General features: G+C 50.4%; 1 protein-coding gene across 4 annotated transcripts in view; it reads right to left on the bottom strand.

The window, feature by feature from the left end:
• Positions 1 to 7698: 7698 nt before the first annotated feature.
• Hrh2 (histamine receptor H2) overlaps positions 7699 to 21859 on the bottom strand; it is a 41770-nt gene continuing 27609 nt past the window's right edge. For 3 of the 4 annotated variants that reach the window (XR_013440304.1, XR_013440303.1, XR_005727958.2), the window contains 2 exons: positions 20924 to 21050; positions 10239 to 10376 (listed from right to left, as the gene is read on the bottom strand). Coding sequence is in view for 1 of the 4 variants with exons in the window: in XM_040272412.2 (XP_040128346.2) it covers positions 10208 to 10376 (169 nt within the window). In the remaining 3 variants the exon portion in view is untranslated. Of the gene's footprint in view, positions 10377 to 20923; positions 21051 to 21859 lie in introns of all 4 variants that reach the window. The other variant, XM_040272412.2, reaches the window with a different exon arrangement.

Below are 21859 nucleotides of genomic sequence, written 5' to 3'. Positions count from 1 at the left end.
CCTGAACATTATGCTCTCTGACCTGGCCACTTCCACTTGCTCACTCTTTCTGATGTGGGTTGACCATGCTGGAGGGAGCTTCTTTTTTCTTGGGGCACTTCCTCCTAGCTCTTCAGGTGGGCGCTTTCTTTTCACCATGTATATCTTGGCTGTAAGATTAACCACTCAGATAGCTCTTCCCTCTGTCAGTTTCTACCCCACTGTGCCCTATTCTCTTGCTTTGACCACACTCATTGTTTTTTGAAATCATTTTAGGGACTTGTTTGTGTATGTGTGTGTGGGGGAAGGTTGTTTGTTTTTTTGTATATGATGATTGTTGGCTACCCTAGCCTTCTTCTGCAAAGGCTAAATATACCAAGTGTCATGGAGTTCAAACACGAACCACCCTTAGGAAGAACCCAGTATTTCCTGTCCATGTTCCTATTCATTTGTGGTCTTGATGATTCTATATACTTGTTGAGTAGCATAAGGTAGGAAGGAAGATCAGCTACCTTGTTCCAGATACTTTACTCACTAATAAGGGTAAAACCTATGTTTATATGTAAAGCAGGAGTCTTCCAGGCACCATGGTGCATGCCTGTAATCCCAGGCTGAGGCAGGAGACTGAGGCAGGAGGATTGGAAGTTCAAGGGCAGACTGTGTGACAGGAAAATCCTGCCTTAAAATATAAAAAAGGACTGAGGATGTAGCTCAGTGGCAGGTGCTTGCCTAGAATGCCTGAGGCCTTGGGTTCACTGGAATTCAGGTCCTCACAGTGCACTGAGGTCACTGAAGGAAGAGAAACATTTACTGAGAAACCACCTCTCCTTCCCCAACCCCAAGAAGTTAGTGCTCTTCTGCAGGACTCAAAAAGGTGGGAGCTGGTGGCTGCTTTTGAGATAATTATTCATTCCTTACTTCAATGATTGAAAATTTAGAGAGGTCGACAGAAAAAGATATCTTTAAAATTCTAGTTCCTCTGTACAACTACAAATAGGTCCCATAATTCTTGGTTACTCTTAGACAATAAAAAAAAATTTAACTCATTTTGAAACCCAAGAACATTCTTAGTTCTTTGGGTTTGATACTGTTCAAAACAACTCTAAACTTCTTCCAGAGTCAAATGCTCTCAAGAGATCAATCCTCTTTTTCTCTCCACCTCCCTTCAATTTCTCACATCATGGAAACAAGGAATGAACAATTGTCTCAAAGGTAGCCCCAACTCTCACCTTTCTAAGTACCATGGAAGAGTGCTTTCAGGGGATGGGAAGAAGAGGCAGTTTCTCTGTAAATATTTCTCTTCCTCAATGACTTCAGTGCAATGTGAGGACCTGAGTTCTATTTTAGTGTCCCATTACAAAGGCTAAGATTGAACTTGAGCTATTTGTAGCTCTGCTGCTGTTTGGCTATGGCTTACAGCCCACTGAAACCGCCAGTTCTTTTTCACATATAAAGTTCCTAATCTCCCCATCACAAACTCTCATAACTAGGGGGTCTGTGTGGAGAACATTCATCTCCATAACATTTATGTTTTCCTGGACTTTACATGTTACCCCATGGTTGTAGCCAGATCTAATAATAATGGTGTATCATCTGAGCTCTCAATATTCCATCTCTTAAGAGAAAAATCACTTTCCACTCCCCTGGCCCACAGAGGGAAGAGCCAAATTGTTACAGCCTTGGAATCACTAAAATTCTGAGATGACGACTTACTGGAAGTGCAAGCCCTTTGGGTGTCCACAGAAAGGCTCCTAGTAGCACAAGACCCACCCACTCTATTTGTCTACTCCCTCCGACAATTGGTAGGCGGTGCCTCTCCCCAGCAGCCAATCATGCCGGGCTGTGGCACACAGGTTTTCCCCCCCCCCGCCCCCGCCATGACGAAATGTGGGCGGGGCCAGGCGGGACAGTATATAAGAGACGCAGGGCGGGGATCCTTAGTATCTGACTGGCCCATCCGCGAGTGCTGGGTCGGGAGGTTTAGACGCTGGTCTGGAAGAGCTGGAAACGCGAAGGACTTGAAAGCGAGCTGCGGGGGAACTCACAATTGGAAATGTTATGGGCGGCCGGGGTGCTTAGGGCCTCGAGGCTGGGGAATCGGCAAAGTCCGGGACGCCAGCTTTGAAGCGACACCATGTTCCAAGTGCTGAAGCAGCAGCTGCCCAGTGACACGGTGGCCCCGCTGCCCGTGGTGAAACCTTACCTTTTCGATCTTCTCACCCACCGGCGAGGTGACAGGGCTCAGGCAGGAGAGCGTGGGAGAGCTGGACCAGCATGGCCAACAGAGGGCCATGCGCTCTGCTGAGATCACAGCCGCCTTGGTGTGGCCATTTTTCTCTGAGCTGCGCTTGGCGCCCACATGTCTTCCTCCCCAACCTGCGAAGAGCGCGTGGTCGGTACACAACCCTCATTGTCCCCAAAAGCTGTCCTCTGTGATATGCCAAAGACTGTGGGAAATCGCAGATTTGCAGATGCATCGCAGTTATCATCCAGGTTGTAGACAAGATCCTGCCACCTGTGTCTTGGATATGTTACAGAAGAAATGAAGGGGCTTTCAGCGCAAATGCCCAAGGGAAAAAAAACATGAAATACAGGCAGGGAAGTGGGCGCAGGAAAAGGTCCTGGCAGATGTGGGATGTTAGGATGCACTGTGTAGGCCACTCCTGCTGCTCCCTGGGGAAGATAGAAATGGAGGGAAATCGATTTGCTCTCAAAACATGGCTTCTTGTGTGCTATTTTGAAGGGTAAAGGTCTTCATTTGGTGACAAGCTCAAATGACAGGGTTTCTCCAGCAGAGGAAACTCCCAGTTCCTTCCCCTTTCTGGCACCTTCATTCTTTGCAACCATAGATGAAGAACCACGAAGGGCAAGCTGAGGTTGCTGAAGAAACAGTAGGGCTCCTGAGCCAGGTTTGCTGGGGAGAGGAACACCGGTGGGAGACTGATTACAGGAGACTCTCCAGCCCCACAGCAAATCTCATCCCGCTCTGCAGACTTCCGTGTTTGTCTTGCTTTCATCTCTTCTCCCTTGTCTTGTTTCTTTTCCTGTTTTACTTATAACTACCTTTTCTCTATTCCGACCTTCTCATTGCCTCTGGTCTTTCTTTTTTTCTCTCCTTCACTCATCTTCTTCCCCTTTTCTTTCCTAATTGTCTTATCGCCCTCTCTAGAAAGTTTTACATTTGGACCAAAAATGAATCCAACCTTTCCTTTTCTGCCATCTTCCAGCATCAAGCTTTTAGTATCTAGGGATTTGTGAGCTACCAGCATTCTGAGGACCTCTCTCCAAGGCCTGTCTGATTGCCCACTCACCACTGAACGATCCATTGCTTCCACCTATCAGCACCTGGTAGATATTGCCCTCCCCAGACTGCTCCTTCAACTTGGGTAACTGAAGTCCCTCCCACCAGTGAGAACTGGGAAGCATGGTGGAGACTATAGACTTCTTCTCCTTCTCTGCTCATTGTCAATCTCCAGTTTACTCCAGAAGCATCTAAAGCATCTCCAGAACCCTGGAAACTTACAGCCATGTGTAAAAGGGCCCCCATCAGCATCCCCCCCTTTGTTCTATTTATGTTGACTCCTAGGAAGGGAGGGAAAGAGGAACCCTGCTACAGCCCCCAGCAGAAGAATGAGGCATGAAAAATGGTGCTGAGGACATGAAATGACAAAGCTGAGCCACCACAGTAGAGTCTACTCTAGATAAGCTAGTCTGCAGATTTCATGAGCTAAATCAGTGCCTACTGTTGTGGATGTTTGTTATACAGCACTATGGGCCATGGTTAGCTGATACAGTCTCTTAACACCTATGAGTCTGTCAGGGTTGGTCTCCTTGCAGAGATCTTAGCCTGACATGAGCCCAAGGAGACCTCGGAGAATTCCTTCTACCCAAATTTTCTGTTCTACCCTGGAAGTAGTGTATCTCTAGAAGGATCTTTCTAACTCCTACGATGAGAAGAGGCCACAGGGCATGGTGGGAAAGACAGGTGGGCCAGGGAGGCTGGAGAGAGGTCACCTCAGTGCTGCTGGTGGAAGAGGGCTGTTTGGCAACACTTATGTTCTATATGCAGAATTATTTGTAAGTACAGACCCTCTTTGACTTTGAGGAGGTTATGTCCCTGTAAACCCATCATGAGTTGAAAATATAAGCTAAAAATGCACTAAACACACCTCACTTGCAAATCCTAGCTCAGCAACAGCCCACAGGAGCACTGGCCAGTCACCCTTATGATTCCGTGGGAGCTGAGGCTCTCTGCTGCTGCCTAGCTTCATAGAAATGGACCCTACACAACAGGTAGTCTAGAAGAGACTAAAATTCCAAATTCAAACTACAGTTTAAAAATCCTAAGTTGAAGGAGCCTAAGTCAGGGACTGTCTGTAGATTTATGCTAAATAGCACTTCCAACAACAAGCTCCATTTGCACATATGCACAAGGGAACATTGTCATATGAATCAGAAAAAAAAAGAAAAACTAGAAATGACTCAGAGGTTCATGGGTAAGGAGGCAGATAAATAAACCATGGGGCACTGACAGCATGGAACAAGCTCAGGTGGTTAGAAATAACGAGGAAGACTTTTCCATGCCATCATGATTAAAACCTGAAGACAAGTTGTTTTCTTCAGTTCCTTAGGTACACTGTGGCTTTTATTTTTTTAAAAAGAAAACCAATAAAACTGAACCAAACACCATACAGTAACCTGGGATCACATTTTCCTTGTAGAGAATAGCTAGATATTGGGGGTGGGGGCAGACTGACTTATCAAATTAACTCCAGCTTTCTTTTTATTGTACAATTTTTAAAGAGGCTTTATCTCTATCATCACTTATGTCCTTAAAAATCAAATTCAAAACATGAATTAAAAAGACCTAGATTTTGGAAACGAGCAGACCTAGTTGAATCCCAGCTATATCACTTGGGCTGTTCATTTCCTACCGGTGGTTTCAGTCTTCCTGCCTCCACCAAGGGAAGAAGTGATGGTGTCTATAGAGGGCCAGCATAATGTCTGGGCCCAGGAAAGGGCTTTTGAATGTCAGCTGACAGTGATGGACAGGTTCACTGGGAGCCACACAGCTTGGACTGCTCATCCCTTTGGGACCTTGTTTCCCTGGGAATCCTGCCAGGTCTTTGGGTCATATGAGAACTGACCCTGGAAGGGGTGACCCTGGTGCTGCTGGGCCAGCACTCCAGCCAGCATGATGGCATCACAGGGCATGAGAAGCACATTGTGTTCTGTGACCTTGAGGGAGGTAGTTGGAGGTTGGGGACATGGTGTTTGCCTCAGTCTGGCTGGGCACAAAATAACCGAGCCACCACGAGGCACTTGTAGGTTCAAAACAGGAACTCCTTTTTTGCCCGAACTCACGCGAACGCTTCCAGGAACCACCAACCGGAAATCCCCAACCAAAACGAACTCTCCAGAAATACCCAGGAGAACTCCAAAGTAGCACAAGAACTCCAAAGTAGCCGGGCTGAGGTGGACAGCAGGGGTCTAATATACAATTGAATACACAGCTTAATATAACCATCTTCATCTCAATGGCTCCCTGGCGTCACCTCTCAACCACTCCTTCTGCCATGCATCATTCTGACTAGCTGTGGCTCTCAGCAGGTGTTGACATTGCAATGACATCTAAAATAACAAGCCCCTTGAGCTGTCCACAGGGTGCAGGAGAACTTCTTCCACGCACCCTGCTGGCTATTGTGACCGGCCAGGGGCGAGATGAGTCCCTGGTGATCGTTTCTTGCTTGAAGATGTGGAGCTGCTGGCTGTCTTGTCTGTGCAACCAGGCTGATAAACTAGTCCTGATGACCATAGGTGGTTGGGGAAGGTGAGCCTCCAGGCACTGTGCTCAGTGGTGCTTAGTAGAAGTGGATTCTCCTTCTCATCCAACTCCACTGAGATGGGATTTTAGATGGATTCCCTTGATGCAGGCTACTGAGCAACCCCCTAGCAGCCATCTTGAACCTAAGCTGGGTTCAAACTGCCTAGGCCTGTGTGCACTGGGGTTCCCTTAGAGCCTCTCTGCTGCTTAGGTCCACATCTGTGCACTCTCACCCAGGGCACCTTCCTCCCAACCTGGGCAACCCTTCTCCCCATGTCTCACTCCTTCCCTAATTCTCTGTAATGTGTAGATCCAAGCCCGTCTCTCAGGAGGGCAAGAAGTGCCTGTTCCTTTGGGTTCCCAGCACGTAACTGGAGGTCTGCAGAAAGCAGACCTTCATAAAGTGCTTCCCTGGACCCTCACGTCTTCTCTAACTCCAGGAAAGGGCTTTTAAAAACCGCCCCCCCACACTCCCTGCCACCAATCTTACCATTTTTGCCCCCTCTTGCTTGACACCTTTTGAAAGCAAGGTGAGACACGGTTCCTAACTGCCTGGCCTTCCCAGCAGGCGCCTGCTCTGTGTCAGCCTGACTGGCCTCTGGTCTCCTTCCACCTTCGCCTGCTTGCCTTTGCTTCTCTTCTGATTCCTGGTGATGGAATCTGTGTTGGACAGAACAGGATTCTGGAAATGGCAGTCCCCAGCTCCAGCCCCAGCTGAGTGTCCATGAAGTACCCCACTGTGACTCCCCTCACACCCATGGTTATAGTTCTGGTGCAGGCGGCTCATCTTCACGGATTGGCTCCACTGCTCCCTCACCCTCTCCCAGGCATCCTTTCATGAAGCTTTGTATTCCCCCCTCTGAAAAAATATCACCCAGATATTTTTCTGTGAGCAGAGCAGTTCCTATAAGCTTCGGTGTCCCCACCATCTCTTCTCTGTATCTTTTGGAAATTCAAGGTGTGTCTTACTGACTTCTTCCTGAAGGTCCATGAATCAAGAACCTCTAGCCTCCCCCCCTCTGTCTAGGGGACTCTGATCATGGCAGACACCACCATACTCCAACAGCAGCCTTGATTCTGGCCAGTGCCTTTCCTTTTCAAGAGCCTGTCATTGGAATCTCTGGGATCATTCCTTGCACAAAATCCATGGATTTTCTCTTGACCTGGTGTCTCTCATCACCCCACCTACTGACTGCTGGCTTCCTTGCTTGACAAGATTTCTATTTAAAAGATGTCCCTTTCTCCTAGGTAACAAAAGAATCTTGGCATCTGGGAACTCTGGAGACCTGCCACTGCATGGAGTCCCAGCCATACACCTGGTTCCCCAGGTGAGCAGGAAAGAGGATCTTGGGCAAGTCATGTTCCCTTTTCAATATCTCTGTTTGGTTGTGTACTGGGTTGAATGGTATCTCTTCAGAAATTTATGACTACCCAGAGTCTCGAGAGGTGAACTTCTGTGGTCTGCCCATCTGTGGTTTCGCTCTTTATGGCCTCTGAAGGAGGTCTTAAGACAAATCATAGCTTTGGGTAAACTCCCTAACTTTTTAAGGTAATTTTTAATTTGGCCTTTACCTCAGAATTCTATTGTGACTCTTTTTTGAGGGGAGGGTGGAGTAACCAGGGATTGAACTCAGGGGCACTCGATCACTGAGCCACACCCCAGCCCTATTTTGTACTTTATTTAGATACAGGGTATCACTGAGTTGCTTAGCACCTCACTTTTGCTGAGGCTGGTTTTGAACTTGCAATCCTCCTGCCTTAGCCTCCTGAGCTGCTGGGATTATAGAAGTGTACCACCATGCTCCGCCATTGTGACTCTAAATCAAGACACCGTATGATGAAGTTTGGGAGTATCTCTTCACTGGGGATTTAAAAAATGAAATAGCAAGGCAGCCTGCATTTTGATAGCTTTATTGGAACATGATGGTAACACAGAATGCTAACTCAGGTCCACCACATATGCTGCCTCTGGGCAGCAGGTACCCCACTTCTGCAGCCAGTGGAGTCTCCAGGAGGCCCCCAGAGGGGCCAGGACAGCCCAGATGCAGGCTGGAAGGAGTCCTCTGCAGTGGCAGGTGGCTAATGGGCTCCTGGGGTGGAGTCCTGACCAGCGGTGCCTGTGATCAGGCTGCAGTTTGCTTGCACTGTAGATCTTATGCCTCCAAATACTTGGCATGACTTGGAGACCCAGCTATCTCAGACTCTTGGGGGAACTTCCAAAAGAGGGGTTTCTGGGACTTCCAGAAGAAACAGCCCAGAAACTAAGCATCTCTGGGGCTTACCAGGGCAAACCAAGTCTCTGAGTTTTTTTGGCAGGTAGGCTGTTGACCACACTCTGCACTCTTCATGTTCTCTGCTCGCCAATCTAACAAACATTCATGAAGCTCCTACTGTGTGCCAAACACTCTTCTAGGGGCTAGACAGACAACTGTCACCAGAACTCATGAGCAGGGGAGGCAGATGATGTTCCAGGAGTCAGCCAAGTGGCAGTATCGTTACCGCCAATACAGGGGTTTCCAGTGAAGAGACAAGGAAGACTTCCTCAAGGAAGGGCAGTTGTGCCTGAGATCTGCAGGAAGTCAACTGACCCAAGGGCAAGAGCATGTTGTCATGGAAACAGCACTGAGCATGCCTGGCTGCCAGGAAGAGCAGCGAGATACAGAAACCAGGAGACAAAGGCTGGGCAGAGGACAGGAGGGAGGGCTGGGCATGCGGGGCATATACAGCACCTGTGGGCCATCAGCTTTGGCCACCATGTGTGGAGAGGGGCTGGAGGAAGGGGGTGGGGACATGGAGGGAGGCGTCAGAAGCTATTCCATTTGTCCTACTGGAGACAGGGCCCTGGGCTGAGTGATAGCAGGGCAGACAGAATCAGCTGGAGGGTGGACCCCTGAGGGGCCTACGACCAGAGAGCTTGGACACTGGAAGCAGGCAAACGAGGCCCCCTCAGCTACGGAAGCCCCAGTGGGGTTTTTGCATGAGAAGTGGAACCTGGGGGAGCAGGTACGGGGACACCGTGCAGTGTGGTTACGGAAACTCTGAGGTGGGGTGTCTTGGGAACATCCCGCTGGAGGGGGCACATAGGCAGAGGGGTTGCAGCCCCAAGGAGTCTGGCTACACCTGGGATCTGTGTGAAGGCTCCTGGTGCCTCGTAGCTGAGGCCTTGGGTGTAGGTGAAGTCACGGAGGGAGACACCGGGTGAGGGGAGGGCGCTGGACCGAGCGATAGAGAATGGCTGCCGCTCACGCGGCTGGACAGTGATGAGCTCAGAGAGGACTGAGAAGTCCTGGGTGGACAGTGAGGGAGGGAACCAGACAGGGTCTTGGAAGCCTAGGAAGGGTGTCATGGAGGGGCAGGGCCAGTAAAGAGAGATGTTGCTGAGAAGTCTGCCCACACTCTCATGCCCCCGGGGCTCTCACCTCCCCGTCTCCAGGGGTCTCTCCCACAACCCTACAGATAGGGAGGAGGAACTTGCCCCCTTGAACAGAGGAGTAAAGAGCTGCTCAGGGGGGTCAGGAGATGTGCCCAAAGAAACACAGCCAGCGAAAGGCATCCCTGGGCCAGCACCACCTGGATCACCTCCACCAGTCAGCACACGGTGCCCGGGAGTCCATGCACATCAACAAGCAGCAGAGAGGGTCGGACTTTAGCCCCAAAGGATCCCAAGGCTCCAGGGCTCTAGGCTTTGCCAGGAGAGGGTAGGCTGAGGCAAGGAAATTGCGTCACCTCTTTACTACAGTGCAGTGCAGGGTTGAGAGCATGGCTTTCCACCCATCCATCCATCCATCCACCCACCCATCCATTCCCAAATCTGTTGAGTGCCTCTTCCAGTCTGGCTGAGTGGCCCCAGGGGGACCCTGTGGTTTTCTGACTCTCAGTTTCTACCTCAGTGAGGTTGGGATGGTGACCCTTTCCCTGAGGACATGCTAAAGGGTTAGGAAAGCTCACACAGGTGAGGTAAGGTGCCTGCACATAGTAGGTGCTCATGGAAGACAGTCCCCTCCCTTTCCCCCTCCTCCCTTCCCTTTGTCCTGCTGACCCATGAGAGGGTGAAAGGCCTGTTTATGCAGCACCCTCTGCCTTGCTTAGAGGACAAGCGGGTTCCCACACATACGTGTTCAGGCTCCCGCATGCACGCACCTCTGTACGTCCCACTGTCTCCACTCATGACACTTAGGGCCAGCACCAACGTGTGCTCTGAACCCCTGGATTCAGCCCAGAGGAGTCCTGAGCACGAGGGTGGGGTGCCGAGCACAGAGCCGATGTCTAGCCCGGGTCTAGGCACCACGGCACCCACTGTGTGTGCTGGGAGCCCCAGTTCTCCGTGGCTTTGGAGGCTGGGTCCTCGGGGGCTCCAGAGGTCAAACTTGGGTGAGCAGAATCTTCAGGGTCCTGGAGCAGGGTTTAGACAGCCTCCTGGGACAATGTCGTCGGGGTGTCCTCGGGCAGTGGCTCCCCCGACAGCTCCTCTGAGGGGCATCGCTGCTGCCTGTGGAGGAACCGAAGCCCCCACAGGCTCTTGCAGCAGTTCAGGAGGCTGTTGGCGCACGTGGTGCAGGACAGTGCTGGCTTCCTGAGGAGACACAAGCAGAGGTCAGAGCTGCTCTGCTTTGTTACTATTGAGCTGGTCTTTGGGAAGGGGTGAGGGGCAGGACGGGGACCCCTCTTTGCTGCCCAGAGTGGCACAGGCAACATATGCTTCTTTCCTCCACATTGGGGTGACTTGTTCCAAACCCCAGCTCTCTTTCTAATATGCTGGACACCTTAGTCAAGTTTCTTAGCTTCTCTGAACCTCAAGTGGATGTAAATAGTTACCTTCTCAACTCTCTGTTTTGCTTGTTTGTTTGTTTATTTGGTACTGGGTACTGGGGATTGAACCCAGGGGTGCTTAACCACTGAGCCACATCCCTAGTCCTTTTTCAGGATCTCACTAAGTTGCTTAGTGCTTCACTAGTTGCTGAGTCTGGCTTTGAACTTGAGACTCTTCTGCCTCAGCCTCTCAAGCAACACTTTTTCCCCCTCCTTTTTTCAGTACTGGGGATTGAACCCAGGAAATCTTTACCACTGAATTACATCACCTCAGCCCTTTTTATTGTTTGTTTGTTTGTTTTGAGGCAGGGTCTCTCTAAGTTGCTTAGGGTTTCACTAAATTGCTAAGACTGGCCTCAAACTTGTGATCCTCCTGCTTCAGCCTCCCTAGGCTCTGGGATTACAGGTGGGTGCCATCATGCCCAGCAATCTCTCCAATTCTTGAAGGAATTTGGTGTTGTAAAATATGTATAAAAGCACACACAGGTTGGCTCACAGTAGGAGCTCAGTTAAGGTTTGCTCTTTTGGAATCTGCTCTTTTTCCAGTGCCATGGATGAAACTCAGGGTCTCTTACATGCTAAGCAAGTGCTCTCCCACTGGGCCACTCTCCAACTCTATTTCCAAGTCTGAATGAAAGGGTTCCTGGGCCTCTGCAACGTGACTTGTATGCACTGGGAAGGTGGCATTAATACCAGCTGTGAGCACTCAGGCCACCAGAGGACTCCAGCACCTTTTCCTTTCAGACAGAGACAGGGACCTCTGTGCTTCCCTTGGAGTCTATGAGAAGGTGGCTGTGGACTTGGAGGCCTGACTGTAGGCTCAGAGCAAGGACACAGCCAGCCCCACCCTGCCTTCTCTGTGTGGCTGGAGGCTCCCGTGGCCTGGGCTCTCCCTGCCCGCCCAGCCCCAGGACGCTCTTCCTGCCTGGACCTGAATGTCACACCTCTGGCATTTCGGGAGCACCATTTTCTGTGTTAGCAGTACACAGGTCTGGGCAGGCAGGCAGGAATCTGCCCTTAGATTCACATTCTAGGTGGGGCCATGGCTTTGGGGAAATCACTCTCACTGAAATTAGTAGAGTTGTCAAAGAAAAGCCTCCTAGAGGCTGGGAAATAGCCACTTCTTCTCTAGCAGCTCAAGAGTCGCTTGAGAGAACACAGCCTTAGAAATACCCGACACTCACAGTAAAATGTCAGAACACAGAGAAGGATAGAAAGAAGAAAGCCAGCATCTCAGAAGGCGATTCAGTCATCAGGTATTCTTAAATGAGACAACTTGTCATCCAGAGACTCTATAAAGCACATGTACGTGGTTTAAAGAATATTAAAATATACCAGTGGACCACAGCGCAGGGTGAGAAACGGAACATCACCAGCACCTGACCTGCTCTAGTACACATGTCTGCATCCCTAGACAACATATTGGGCTGTTCTGCCAGCCCAGTGCTATCGTGATATGGGAATTTTTTTTCCTGCAGCTCACTTTCTGTTCTTGTTCAACATGATATTTTTCAGATGAAACGGGAGCACCCACTGTTACTTCTCAGTGCTTGGGTCCATGGTATGAAAGCATTTCAACTGGTCCATCCACTCATCTCCTGATGACCACCCAGACTGTTCCCAGTCTTGACCATTTCAACAACACCGCCCGGCGCGTCCTGGACCTTGGTCCTGATGCACGCTTTCCAGTTCCTCCTGTGACGCCTGGCATTGAGGCTTATGGAGGTTGGCCAAATTGCTCTCTAGAGGCGCAGGACCCTTCCCGTCCCACAGGTCCCACAGCCATGCAGTGGCTCCGGGTGACATCCTCACCAGCACGGGATCCTGTCAAGCTCAGATCTTGTTGATCTGGTGAGTGTGAAATGGAGCCCTCTTTTTAAATTCATGCCTCTCTGATTACTGAAGAGGCTGCTCAGGTCTCTGCCCAGGCCCTCACACCCACCGCCTCCCTCATCTTCTTCCCATCTCTCCTTTCCTCCCCTCCTCCCTCTCCGGGTCTGCCTGCCACAGAGCTCTTTATCTATGTCTGAATACTAATACTTGGATTGTGTTGCAAGTCTTTACCCACTTCTGGCTTGTCTTTTATAAACGTTTTTATAGATCTTTTTAATAGATCCATTAGGGAGACAGATCTTATATCCATATAGTCTCTTTGGATGATTAATGTATTTCAATTGAAAAACATCTAATGATGGAATCAACATGTAACAAAAAGACGTGGAGTGGAGGAACAATGAGATGTTGGTCTGCTTCTTTGTGTTCTCTGCTCTGACATTTTACTTTGAATACGTGATTTTCCAAGACTTTATTATCTTAAGTGATTTGTCTTTTGGAAAGCAGAAATCCCTTAATTTTAATAGTAAAATTCATCTCTCGGTTGGGTTTTCACATCTTGGTTCTTATTTAAAAAATCCCTTCCTACCCCCAAGGTCAGAAAGATATTCTACATTTTCTTCTAAAAGTTAAATATTTGGTTTTGATATTTAACCCATCAGCCTATCTGGAATTGACTTTGTGTATCACGTGAAACTTGGGGCTATTTTATTTTTCTACTTGCTCCCTCCAGGCTCCCAACCCCAATTTTAATATCCAAAGACCACCGGTGGATTTCCCTGCTGATTGATAGTGCTACCTCAACCTTTCACTTCATGTTCATTTTCCTTTGCCATGGGCAGAGCATTGATCCCAACGTTCTTTTTTTTTTTTTTTTTTTAAAGAAAGAGTGAGAGAGAGAGAGAATTTTAATATTTATTTTTTAGTATTTGGCGGACACAACATCTTTGTTGGTATGTGGTGCTGAGGATCGAACCCAGGCCGCACGCATGCCAGGCGAGCGCGCTACCACTTGAGCCACATCCCCAGCCCCTGATCCCAGCGTTCTTATTATCAGTCTCCAGCTCTGGAACATCTAAGATAATATCCCTCTCATTATTGTATTTCTTGTATCACTTACACTTTCAGTACGTTTTGCCAGATTTTTTTTTTTTAATCTTTTGATGTTGCTGCTCTTCGCTGGTAAATCTAAGTCTTCTGTTCCATGGGCTTCTGCTGATAATTTGTCTTCACTTTTTCCTTTACTATCTTTGAATTCTTTGAGATTTACTATTTGGTTGTTTCTTTAACTCTCTAAATTGGATGTTTAGATCATCACATTTCAGGTTCATTTTTAAATTATAAGCATCTCAAGCTACACATTTTTCTTTAAGTACAGCTTTCGGAGGTGTACTCTAAGTTTTGTGTGCAGTGTTTTCGTTGTTGCTTACCTGACACAATATTTTCTAATGACCATAAGGAATTTTCTTCATCCCATGATTTACTAAGAAATGTGTCTGCAAATAAGTAAAGGTTTGTTGTTGTTTAGTTGTAGTCAGTGACTTATTATGTATGCATACAGTTCTTTGAAATACGTTGATTCTTGCTTCTTGGTCTAGTACATAGTCAACCTTTTAAGTGTTTATGCATGCTTGAGAGGAATACGGATTCTCTAGCTGTTGGAAGTAGTGTTTTATTCAATAATATTGATTTATAAGCTTTTCATTTATTTTTTCAAAATATTACATATCCTGATTAATTTTTTATGTATTTGATCTTCAAATATTGATATAAGTATGTTATACATTTTATACTATAATGATTTGTTTATTCTTTGTAGTTTTGTCAACTTTATTTTTAGAGGTAGATTATTTGACACATACAAGTTTAGAATATTATATTTCTGGTGGATTTTGGATTATCTCTTATCAAAATATGGTGGTCATTTTTATCTCTAGTAATGCTTTTTGCTTAAAGTTCACTTTGGTATTAATATAGCTACTAGATTTCTTCTGATTAATATTTGTGTGTAGTATCTAGTATACATTTTTTTATTTCTCACACTTTCAATGTTTTTATTTCCTTAAGTCCGTGCTTATTAAGATACTTGCTTGGATTTCAAAAATCAAATTTGATGATCTTGGTATTTTTTCATTGGCCAGATTATTGGGTTTACATTCAATAAAATTACTGATGCATTTTCACTTATTTCTTCTTCCTGTTTTTGTGCTTTACATTTGCCCCCCACACTTCTACATTCCCCTCCTCTCTTTTCTTTCTTGATTTAAATTGACTTTATTCTCTTTTCTCTACATCATATGAAAGAAATATTTACCTTCTATTAAGAAAAAAAATAAAATATTTATCCAAAGCAGCATTGTAGCAGGAGTAGTTAACCTTAAAGACCTGGGGCAGGCAGTGCCCCCCTCTGCTGACCTTCCAGCCATGCAAGGTGAGCTGAAGGAACACAGAGCCCAGCTTACCCTCACACACTTGAGAGGCTCCATCTGCATCCACTCAGAGCCCTGTGCCCTTCTGTCCTGAGCCCTAGCCTGGGCGTGAGGGGATGCAGGGGATGCTGGAGAGCGCAGGAGAGGAGCCCTGGGTGCTGCTAGGTGCTTCCCACAGCCCCTGCACCTTTCCACCCACTTCCCCTTCTCTCAACTGCAGCACCTGATTCTTCTGTGAGAGGCAACCTTCCCCATCTTCCCCGTGTGGGTCAGGCTAACGTGACCTCTTGCCCTTTGCCCTTGCTTAAAAGTTGCTTGTGACAGTCGGATCAGAGGGATCCATGACCCAGCCAGACAATGAAACGTGAACCTGAAACTTCTCTCCTGGTGGCTTCCTGGGGAGAGTCAGACCCTGGGAAACCAAGTCCAAAACTGGAGAAAAACAAATGCCTGTGACATTTGAGCCCTAGGACCCAGGCAGGCTTGCAGCCCCTCGGTCTCTTCAGCTCCAGTGGGTCACCTGTCCCGCCCGTCCCATGCGTCTGAAACTAGACTTCTGCTACCTCAGCAGCGTCCAGGATATTTCCCATTAAATGTTGCTGGAATCTCACTGCATGAGGGTGTTATAACACGGCCGGCCGCCAGGGGTCAGGGCACAGCACCCGGCGCCTGCGAGGGCCAGCTCCGGGTAGCTGGGACCCTGCAGGAGCAGCGCCACTGCCCTTTGGGTTTCCCTCCACCGCCGGTCCCACGTGATCTCAGACAGAACCGCCCAGTACTTCCTATCCTGCCGTGACTGGCGTCGGTGTCCTTGCATGATAGTCCTTTACCTCCTCAGATGGCCAGCTCCTCTCCTGATTCCGGCTGTCTGGCATTACCTCTGGGCAGCTGCCTCAGGTGACCCAGGTTACTGTGCCCTCCTAGCACCTGCAGCCCCTCTGCCAAGGCTCTTACCACGGGGCGAGCTGACCCTGCCTTTGTCTGTCTCCCAGACTCAAGTCAGTGTCCCCCGCTGTCCACCCTGGAGTCGGGGCCTGGGTGGCTGGATGAGCGGAAGCGCAGCAAGTCTCAGCAGACCTGAGGCTTCTGGAACGCATCTTGCGCGACCAGAGGGCGGGGGCAGCAGCGCAGCCAACCCATTGTGGCTTCCTCCCTTCCTTCCCCACAGGCGGGCGTTGGGCTGCACACACCCTCTCACTTCTGGAGAGTCAGAGGGGGACACTGCCATTTAGCCAACATCTGGGCAGCAGCCGCGCGCGCGTGGGAGACCGGTGAAAGGATGCGATTCGGAAACAGGCACCCTGTGTTGGGTTGGACCCAAGCTCTTTCCCCTGCGGTTGGGTCTCAGACAGCTCCGCCTCCTGCTTAGGCCCAGGATAGACCTGGGAAAAGGGCGGTTGGAGCCGTAAGAAATATGGGAAAAGTGAAATGTTTTGAAAATTTTCCTGTAATGCACACTATCATTAGGTGCTTTGCCCTGGGGTCATCAAAAACTCACAGCTGCCCGGAGCAGGTGGCATTTGTGTTGGGCCTGTGCGGTGGGGGGAATTTCCACAGCAGTGTTGGGGGCCGTTGGGGTTCTCCAGGCAGAGGGAACGGCATGCGCTGGGAGCTGTGCTCTGAGGACAGAGAGGAATGTGGGATGCAGAGGGAGGGGAGGTGCAGGGTTTTGCAGCCAGCAGGGGACAGCCTGCCTGAAGAGGCTGGTGAGATCTGACAGGCACTGGGTACTACTGAAGGCTGTGGAGTAGAGGAGTTAGGAATTGACCAGGTAGGGGGCCTCAGTCTGTGGCCTGGATAGGACATTCTCTGAGATTTTACAACTGTGTGGGGCAGTGAGTGTCCAGGGGCAGAAGGGAATTTGTTCCTCTGCTATAGTTTGGATCTGCAATGTCCCTAAAGACCCCGCGCTAAAGGCTAGGTCACCTGTCTGTGGTGCTATTGGGAGGTGGTGGGTCCTGCAGGAGTGGGACCCAGGTTGGATCACTGGGGCATTCCTTGAGGGGGACACTGGGACCCTGGCCCCTTTCTGGCTCACTCTTGCTTCCAGCTGCCATGAGGTGACGGCCCTGCTCCACCTTGTGCCAGGACATACTGAGCCTGCACATGCTCAGGAGCAATGTGGCCAGCTGACCATGAAACCTCTGACACCACAAGCCAAAGTCAATGTCTCCCACTTCTAAGGTGATGATCTCGGCTATTCTGTGAAGTAACAGACGCTGCCCAGCACTCTCTGTCCAGGAGTGTGCCCTACCGCTGACAGGCTGCAGGGGGTGGCTGCGCAGCCTGGTGGAGTCCTCTCTGGAGCTCTAGGTAAAGGGTAGGGCTCAGCATGCATGTTGAGCATGTCCTCTGCTTGGACGGGCCTCTCCCAGCAGCCCTGCCAGGTGAGCACCACCCCCCACATCTTCACAGAGGAGGGACTGGCCCTCCACGAGGTAAGTGACCTGACCGAGGATGCCCTGTATGCTGGGTCCAAACCCTGTGCACTGAGTCCCAAGAGCAGCCACAGAAAAACTACCACCCTCAGAGCAGCGTGTGCGCAGGCCTGGCTCTCAGGACCCTGACATACTAACCCACGGGGCAGGTATTACAATTTCCTCATCACAGAGGAGAGGCGAAATAGGCCCAGAGAAGTTAGAAAACTTGCCTAAGGTCACCCAGCTGGTAAGCCAGTGCTGGGTATGTCACAGCTTGTTGGGCACATAACTTGGAGGAGAATGAAGGCTTGTGGAGCGTGGCTTCCCGCTCGGCCCTCCCCTGCCTCCCTGCCATCCAGTTCCTGCTGTGGACTCGGATTGCTGAGTAACCCACAATGAGAGTGCCCAAGGCTGCGGCATTTAACATGCCAGGTCTCATGTAACTTCCAACACACATGTGACATACATGACACATTATTATGTCACCTCTGACAGAGGAAGAACTTGGGTCATTTTCCCAGAACTCGCAGCAAATAAAGGGTACAGCACAGCCTCTGGAGGGCCCAGGCTGGCCCCGCTGCCGAGCTGGAAGCTCTTGCCCATCCTCCTCCAGAGCGCAAGGAGCATGCTCAGAGAAGCCCTCACCCCACTCCTCCTCCCTGGTATTTGTGTCACACTCAGCTCCCCAGTCCTGGCCTGGGCTCACCCTGCCCAGTCGCTCAAACTCTCCAACGGCCTCTATTTGAGGCGGCTGGCTTGACCAACCCTGTCTTGAATCAGATTTCTTTTTTAAAATTGGAGGACATCTGGAAGCTCGGGCCACTCATGCCAGTGGGAGCTGATGGACAAAGTCCCCAAGGACCAAGACACTTCCAGTCGGTTTCGGTCACTTACTACCTCCCATCCCCCGGAGGCCGTCAAGGTGCTTGCCCAGTTCAAGGCAGGGAAACAGGCCTGCCATGCGTCGCCATCTAGCGGTGACAGTTGAATGGGAATCGCCCCAGGCCTGCTAGGCGCTGCATCCTCCCTGGGCATGCTGGGCCCACAGTCTCTGATGGCCCACGCCTCCGGTGTGGGACAGGGCCCCCCTCAGAACCCCCTCCTGGGCTCCTTCAGTCTCCCTGCCCCTTTCCCTGCACCTGCCCACCTCACACCCCAGGGCCTCTCCTCGTGGTCTGTCCTTCTGCCCCAGTCATCCTCCATGGCACTTCCAGCACCCACTTGCAGGCGGCTTTGTGGAAGTGACACCTTGGTGACGGAAGCCATGTGGCTGGTCCTGGGAACAGGCAGGGTGAATAGAGGTTTAAAATATCCCTTCCCGTCAGCCAGTGACTCTGTTTCCAGAAACCCAGTTTCTAGGAAAATAAGCTCAACAAATCAGAGTCTCTCTGCACAAAGATGGTGGCCACAGAGTTTCCTCTATACTCTCAGTTTCCTATCACAGCAAAACAGCGCAAAGAGGACGAAAGGCAGAGACTGAGAAGTGCTTTGCCCAGGCAGGAACTCCTCACCCCACCTCACACTGGCCTGAACCAGTGGTCTCCGGACCCCCCCATGCTGGTACTAATCTCTGCCCTTCCATCCTTCCAATGGGTGCTAGCCACACCTTTTACAGATAAAGAGTGTGGGGGCGGTGCCCAAGGTCAGTTGGCTCCTGGGCAAGCTGACCCCATTGGCTCACCTGGCCAGGGCAGTGGTGCTCACTCCATTTCAACAATCAAGTCTTCTAAACACTCCATCTCCTGATTCAGTGTGGGAAGGGACTGCCACTGACCGACCGTCAGCCCCCCTATAATGATGGCAGACCTTGGACAAGGGACAACCTTCTCATCCATTGACCCAGGACGCCCAGTCTGCAGGGCCTTCCCTACGCTTGGCAGCTGTCTGCAGGATCAGCCTCAGGGGAAGTGGACATGCTGATGGTGTGGTGGCCCTGCCTGCCATTCTGGATCTCAGGCACACCCCAGCACCCCAATACTCTGTCACAAAGAGCCACTGTGAGTTCAGTAAACACCAGTGTCACCCCAAAGCAGAGAGCCCTGAGATTCATTGCTTAGGGGTAGGCACAGTTGTCAGAATCTCTTATTTACATATGAGAGAATTAGAATTCAGAGAGGGATGCAACCTTCTCAAGGTCATACAGCCATAAACCCATGCAGAGGCTTGGAGAAATCCAGGTCCCCCACCCCTGAGGCTGGGCTCTCTGAGAGCTTTCCTATGCCTGGCCTGCCACAGCTCCAGCACATGCAACTCAAATTGTGACAAGGACACATTCCACTGGATTTGCCTCCATACTCTGAGCAATTCATTAGCATAAGAAACAGGCTCTCCTGCCCCTTGCCAGGAGATTCTTGACATAGCAGGGTCCAGGGTGTGGGCATAATTTTGTCCCTTGTTAAGCATTTATATATAGTTATGTTGGAATGGTCCTTGAAGCTAATCCAAGTCCCCTATTTTCAGATGAGGGACATGAGTCTTGGGGTCAGGACCCAGCTTCAGTAGCACAGCTGGGACACAGAGCCTGCCCCAGACTTTCCAGCTGCTTCTCTGCAAAGAGGCCATGGGAAGAACAATGATCAAAGCTGCTGTTCACTATGCACTTACGCTGTACCAGGCACCTTGCAAAAATTGCAGCTAAAGTCTCACCACAGTCTTCCCAGGGTGGCATTTTAATCCTCGTTTTGCAGATGAGCAAACTGAGGCTCAGAGAAGGCAAGGCACTTCCTTGTCACAGAGCAAGGGGCTGAATTGGTACTCATTTCTTTCTCCTATGCCAGGGTTGGCCAATGACAGCCCAGAGACCAAATCTAGCCTAACATCTAGTTATTAAGAAATAGAATAACATTTCATGACTCATGAAGAAGCTATGCAACTTAACTTTTAGTGTCCATAAGTAAAGTTTTATCAGAACACAGCCACCAATCAGTTTATGTGTTGTCTACAGTGGCAGAGTTGGTATGGCCCTGTGCTGTTTGGTGACAGACATGTCCTGAGAACCATATCATCAGGCACCCTCGGCCTCTGTGAGCCTCAGAGTGTGAGGTACACCCAGCGGGGTGGATTCTACCACACAGGGGCTGCCAGCCTGGGCAGCTTGTTCAGCCCACCCCCACGGGATCATCGTCCTGCATGCAGTCGGTGAGGATGGAGGGCCTATGGGGCAGTGGCTGAAACGGAATGTGGGCTTAGGGTGTGAGATTCACTATCTGCTCCTTTGCAGAAGAAGTTTGGGGACCCTGCCCTGGGCCACGCTCTCTCCCGTATGACCCACAGGGACGGACTCTCCCATGCCAGCAGGATTGCACTGGGCTGCTCTGGTCAAGAGGAGCTGAGTCCAGCCTTCCCTGTGACTGCCAAGCTTGTGTCCTAGGGCTGGGTCCCCGAGGGAAGGGCCCTGAGGGGAAAGGAGATGCTCCTTTTCTTGGGGTCAAAGATATCTGCGGTGGCCTGGAGATTCAGCTCTCTTCCTTCAATCACAGCCCTGCAGCTTCAGCCAGATTGTCCTGGAAGGAGCCAGGAGCTAGGAGGTGATTGGGCAGGGGCACTCTGGGAGACAGAGGGACCAGCCAGGCCATGCCAGGGCTTTTAGCTGGCAAAGCCACCACAGATGGTGAGCGCAAGTTCTCTACCTTTCCAGTCTCCTGGGGGCCACGGCGTGTTCTCCTTGACCTCTGAGGCTGCGAAGGGCTCCCCTCCTCCTCTCTGCTCTCCTCTCCCTCACCTCCTGGGACTGGAGGGTCTCACTTCCCAAACTCTCTGAAGAGACAGAAGACGTGGGTTAACTGGCTGTAGCTGTCTGCTCTGCTGGCCCGTGTGCAGAAGGCAGGCTCTGGGGAGGGTCACCCTAAGTCCTCCTGGCAAGGAGTTGGGGATTTGGGGTGGGTGTGATAGAACCTCCCACCTGGAGTCCTCCACCCAGGCCTAGAAAGTGCCAAGAAGTGCCAATGGAGCCTGAGCACTTGTGAAGGAGAAGTGGGATGGTAGTGGGGGAGGATGGGGAGAAAGGAGAGGACGGGGAGGATGGGGGGATGGGAAGGATGAGGGGATAGGGAGGACAGGGAGGACAGGGAGGACGGGGAGGATGTGGAGGAGGAGGATGGGGAGGACAGAGAGGATGTAGAAGAGGAGGAGGAGGACAGGGAGGACAGAGAGGAGGAAGAGGATGGGGAGGACATGGAGGATGAGAAGGATGGGAGGACGGGAGGATCTGAGCATGGCAAACATAAAAAGGAGCAGAAGAAGGAAAAGGTGGTGAGGACAAGCCTTGGAAACTGAGTGGGACACAAAAGACCACGTCGGATGTGAATCCTCCAGAACAAGAAAATCTACAGGAAGAAAGCGGGTCAGGCTCCTGGGCACAAGGGGGGCGGAGGGGGGGGCGGGGAACACAGGGAATGGAATGTGGGAATCAGAGGTGACAGTTAAAGGGCACAGGGTTTCTTCTGAGGTGATGGAATGTTCCAAACTTGATTGTAAGGATGGCTACCCAATTCTGAGCATACTGAGTGTGGAGCATACTTTCAGTGGGTGAGCTGTAGAGGGTTGGACTACTGCATGTAGGAGTC

This window comes from Ictidomys tridecemlineatus, chromosome 1, assembly GCF_052094955.1.
Source record: "Ictidomys tridecemlineatus isolate mIctTri1 chromosome 1, mIctTri1.hap1, whole genome shotgun sequence".
Taxonomy (NCBI): Eukaryota; Metazoa; Chordata; class Mammalia; order Rodentia; family Sciuridae; genus Ictidomys; species Ictidomys tridecemlineatus.
Note: the sequence above shows the minus strand (reverse complement) of the source record. Positions and strands in the feature narration are given on the sequence as shown.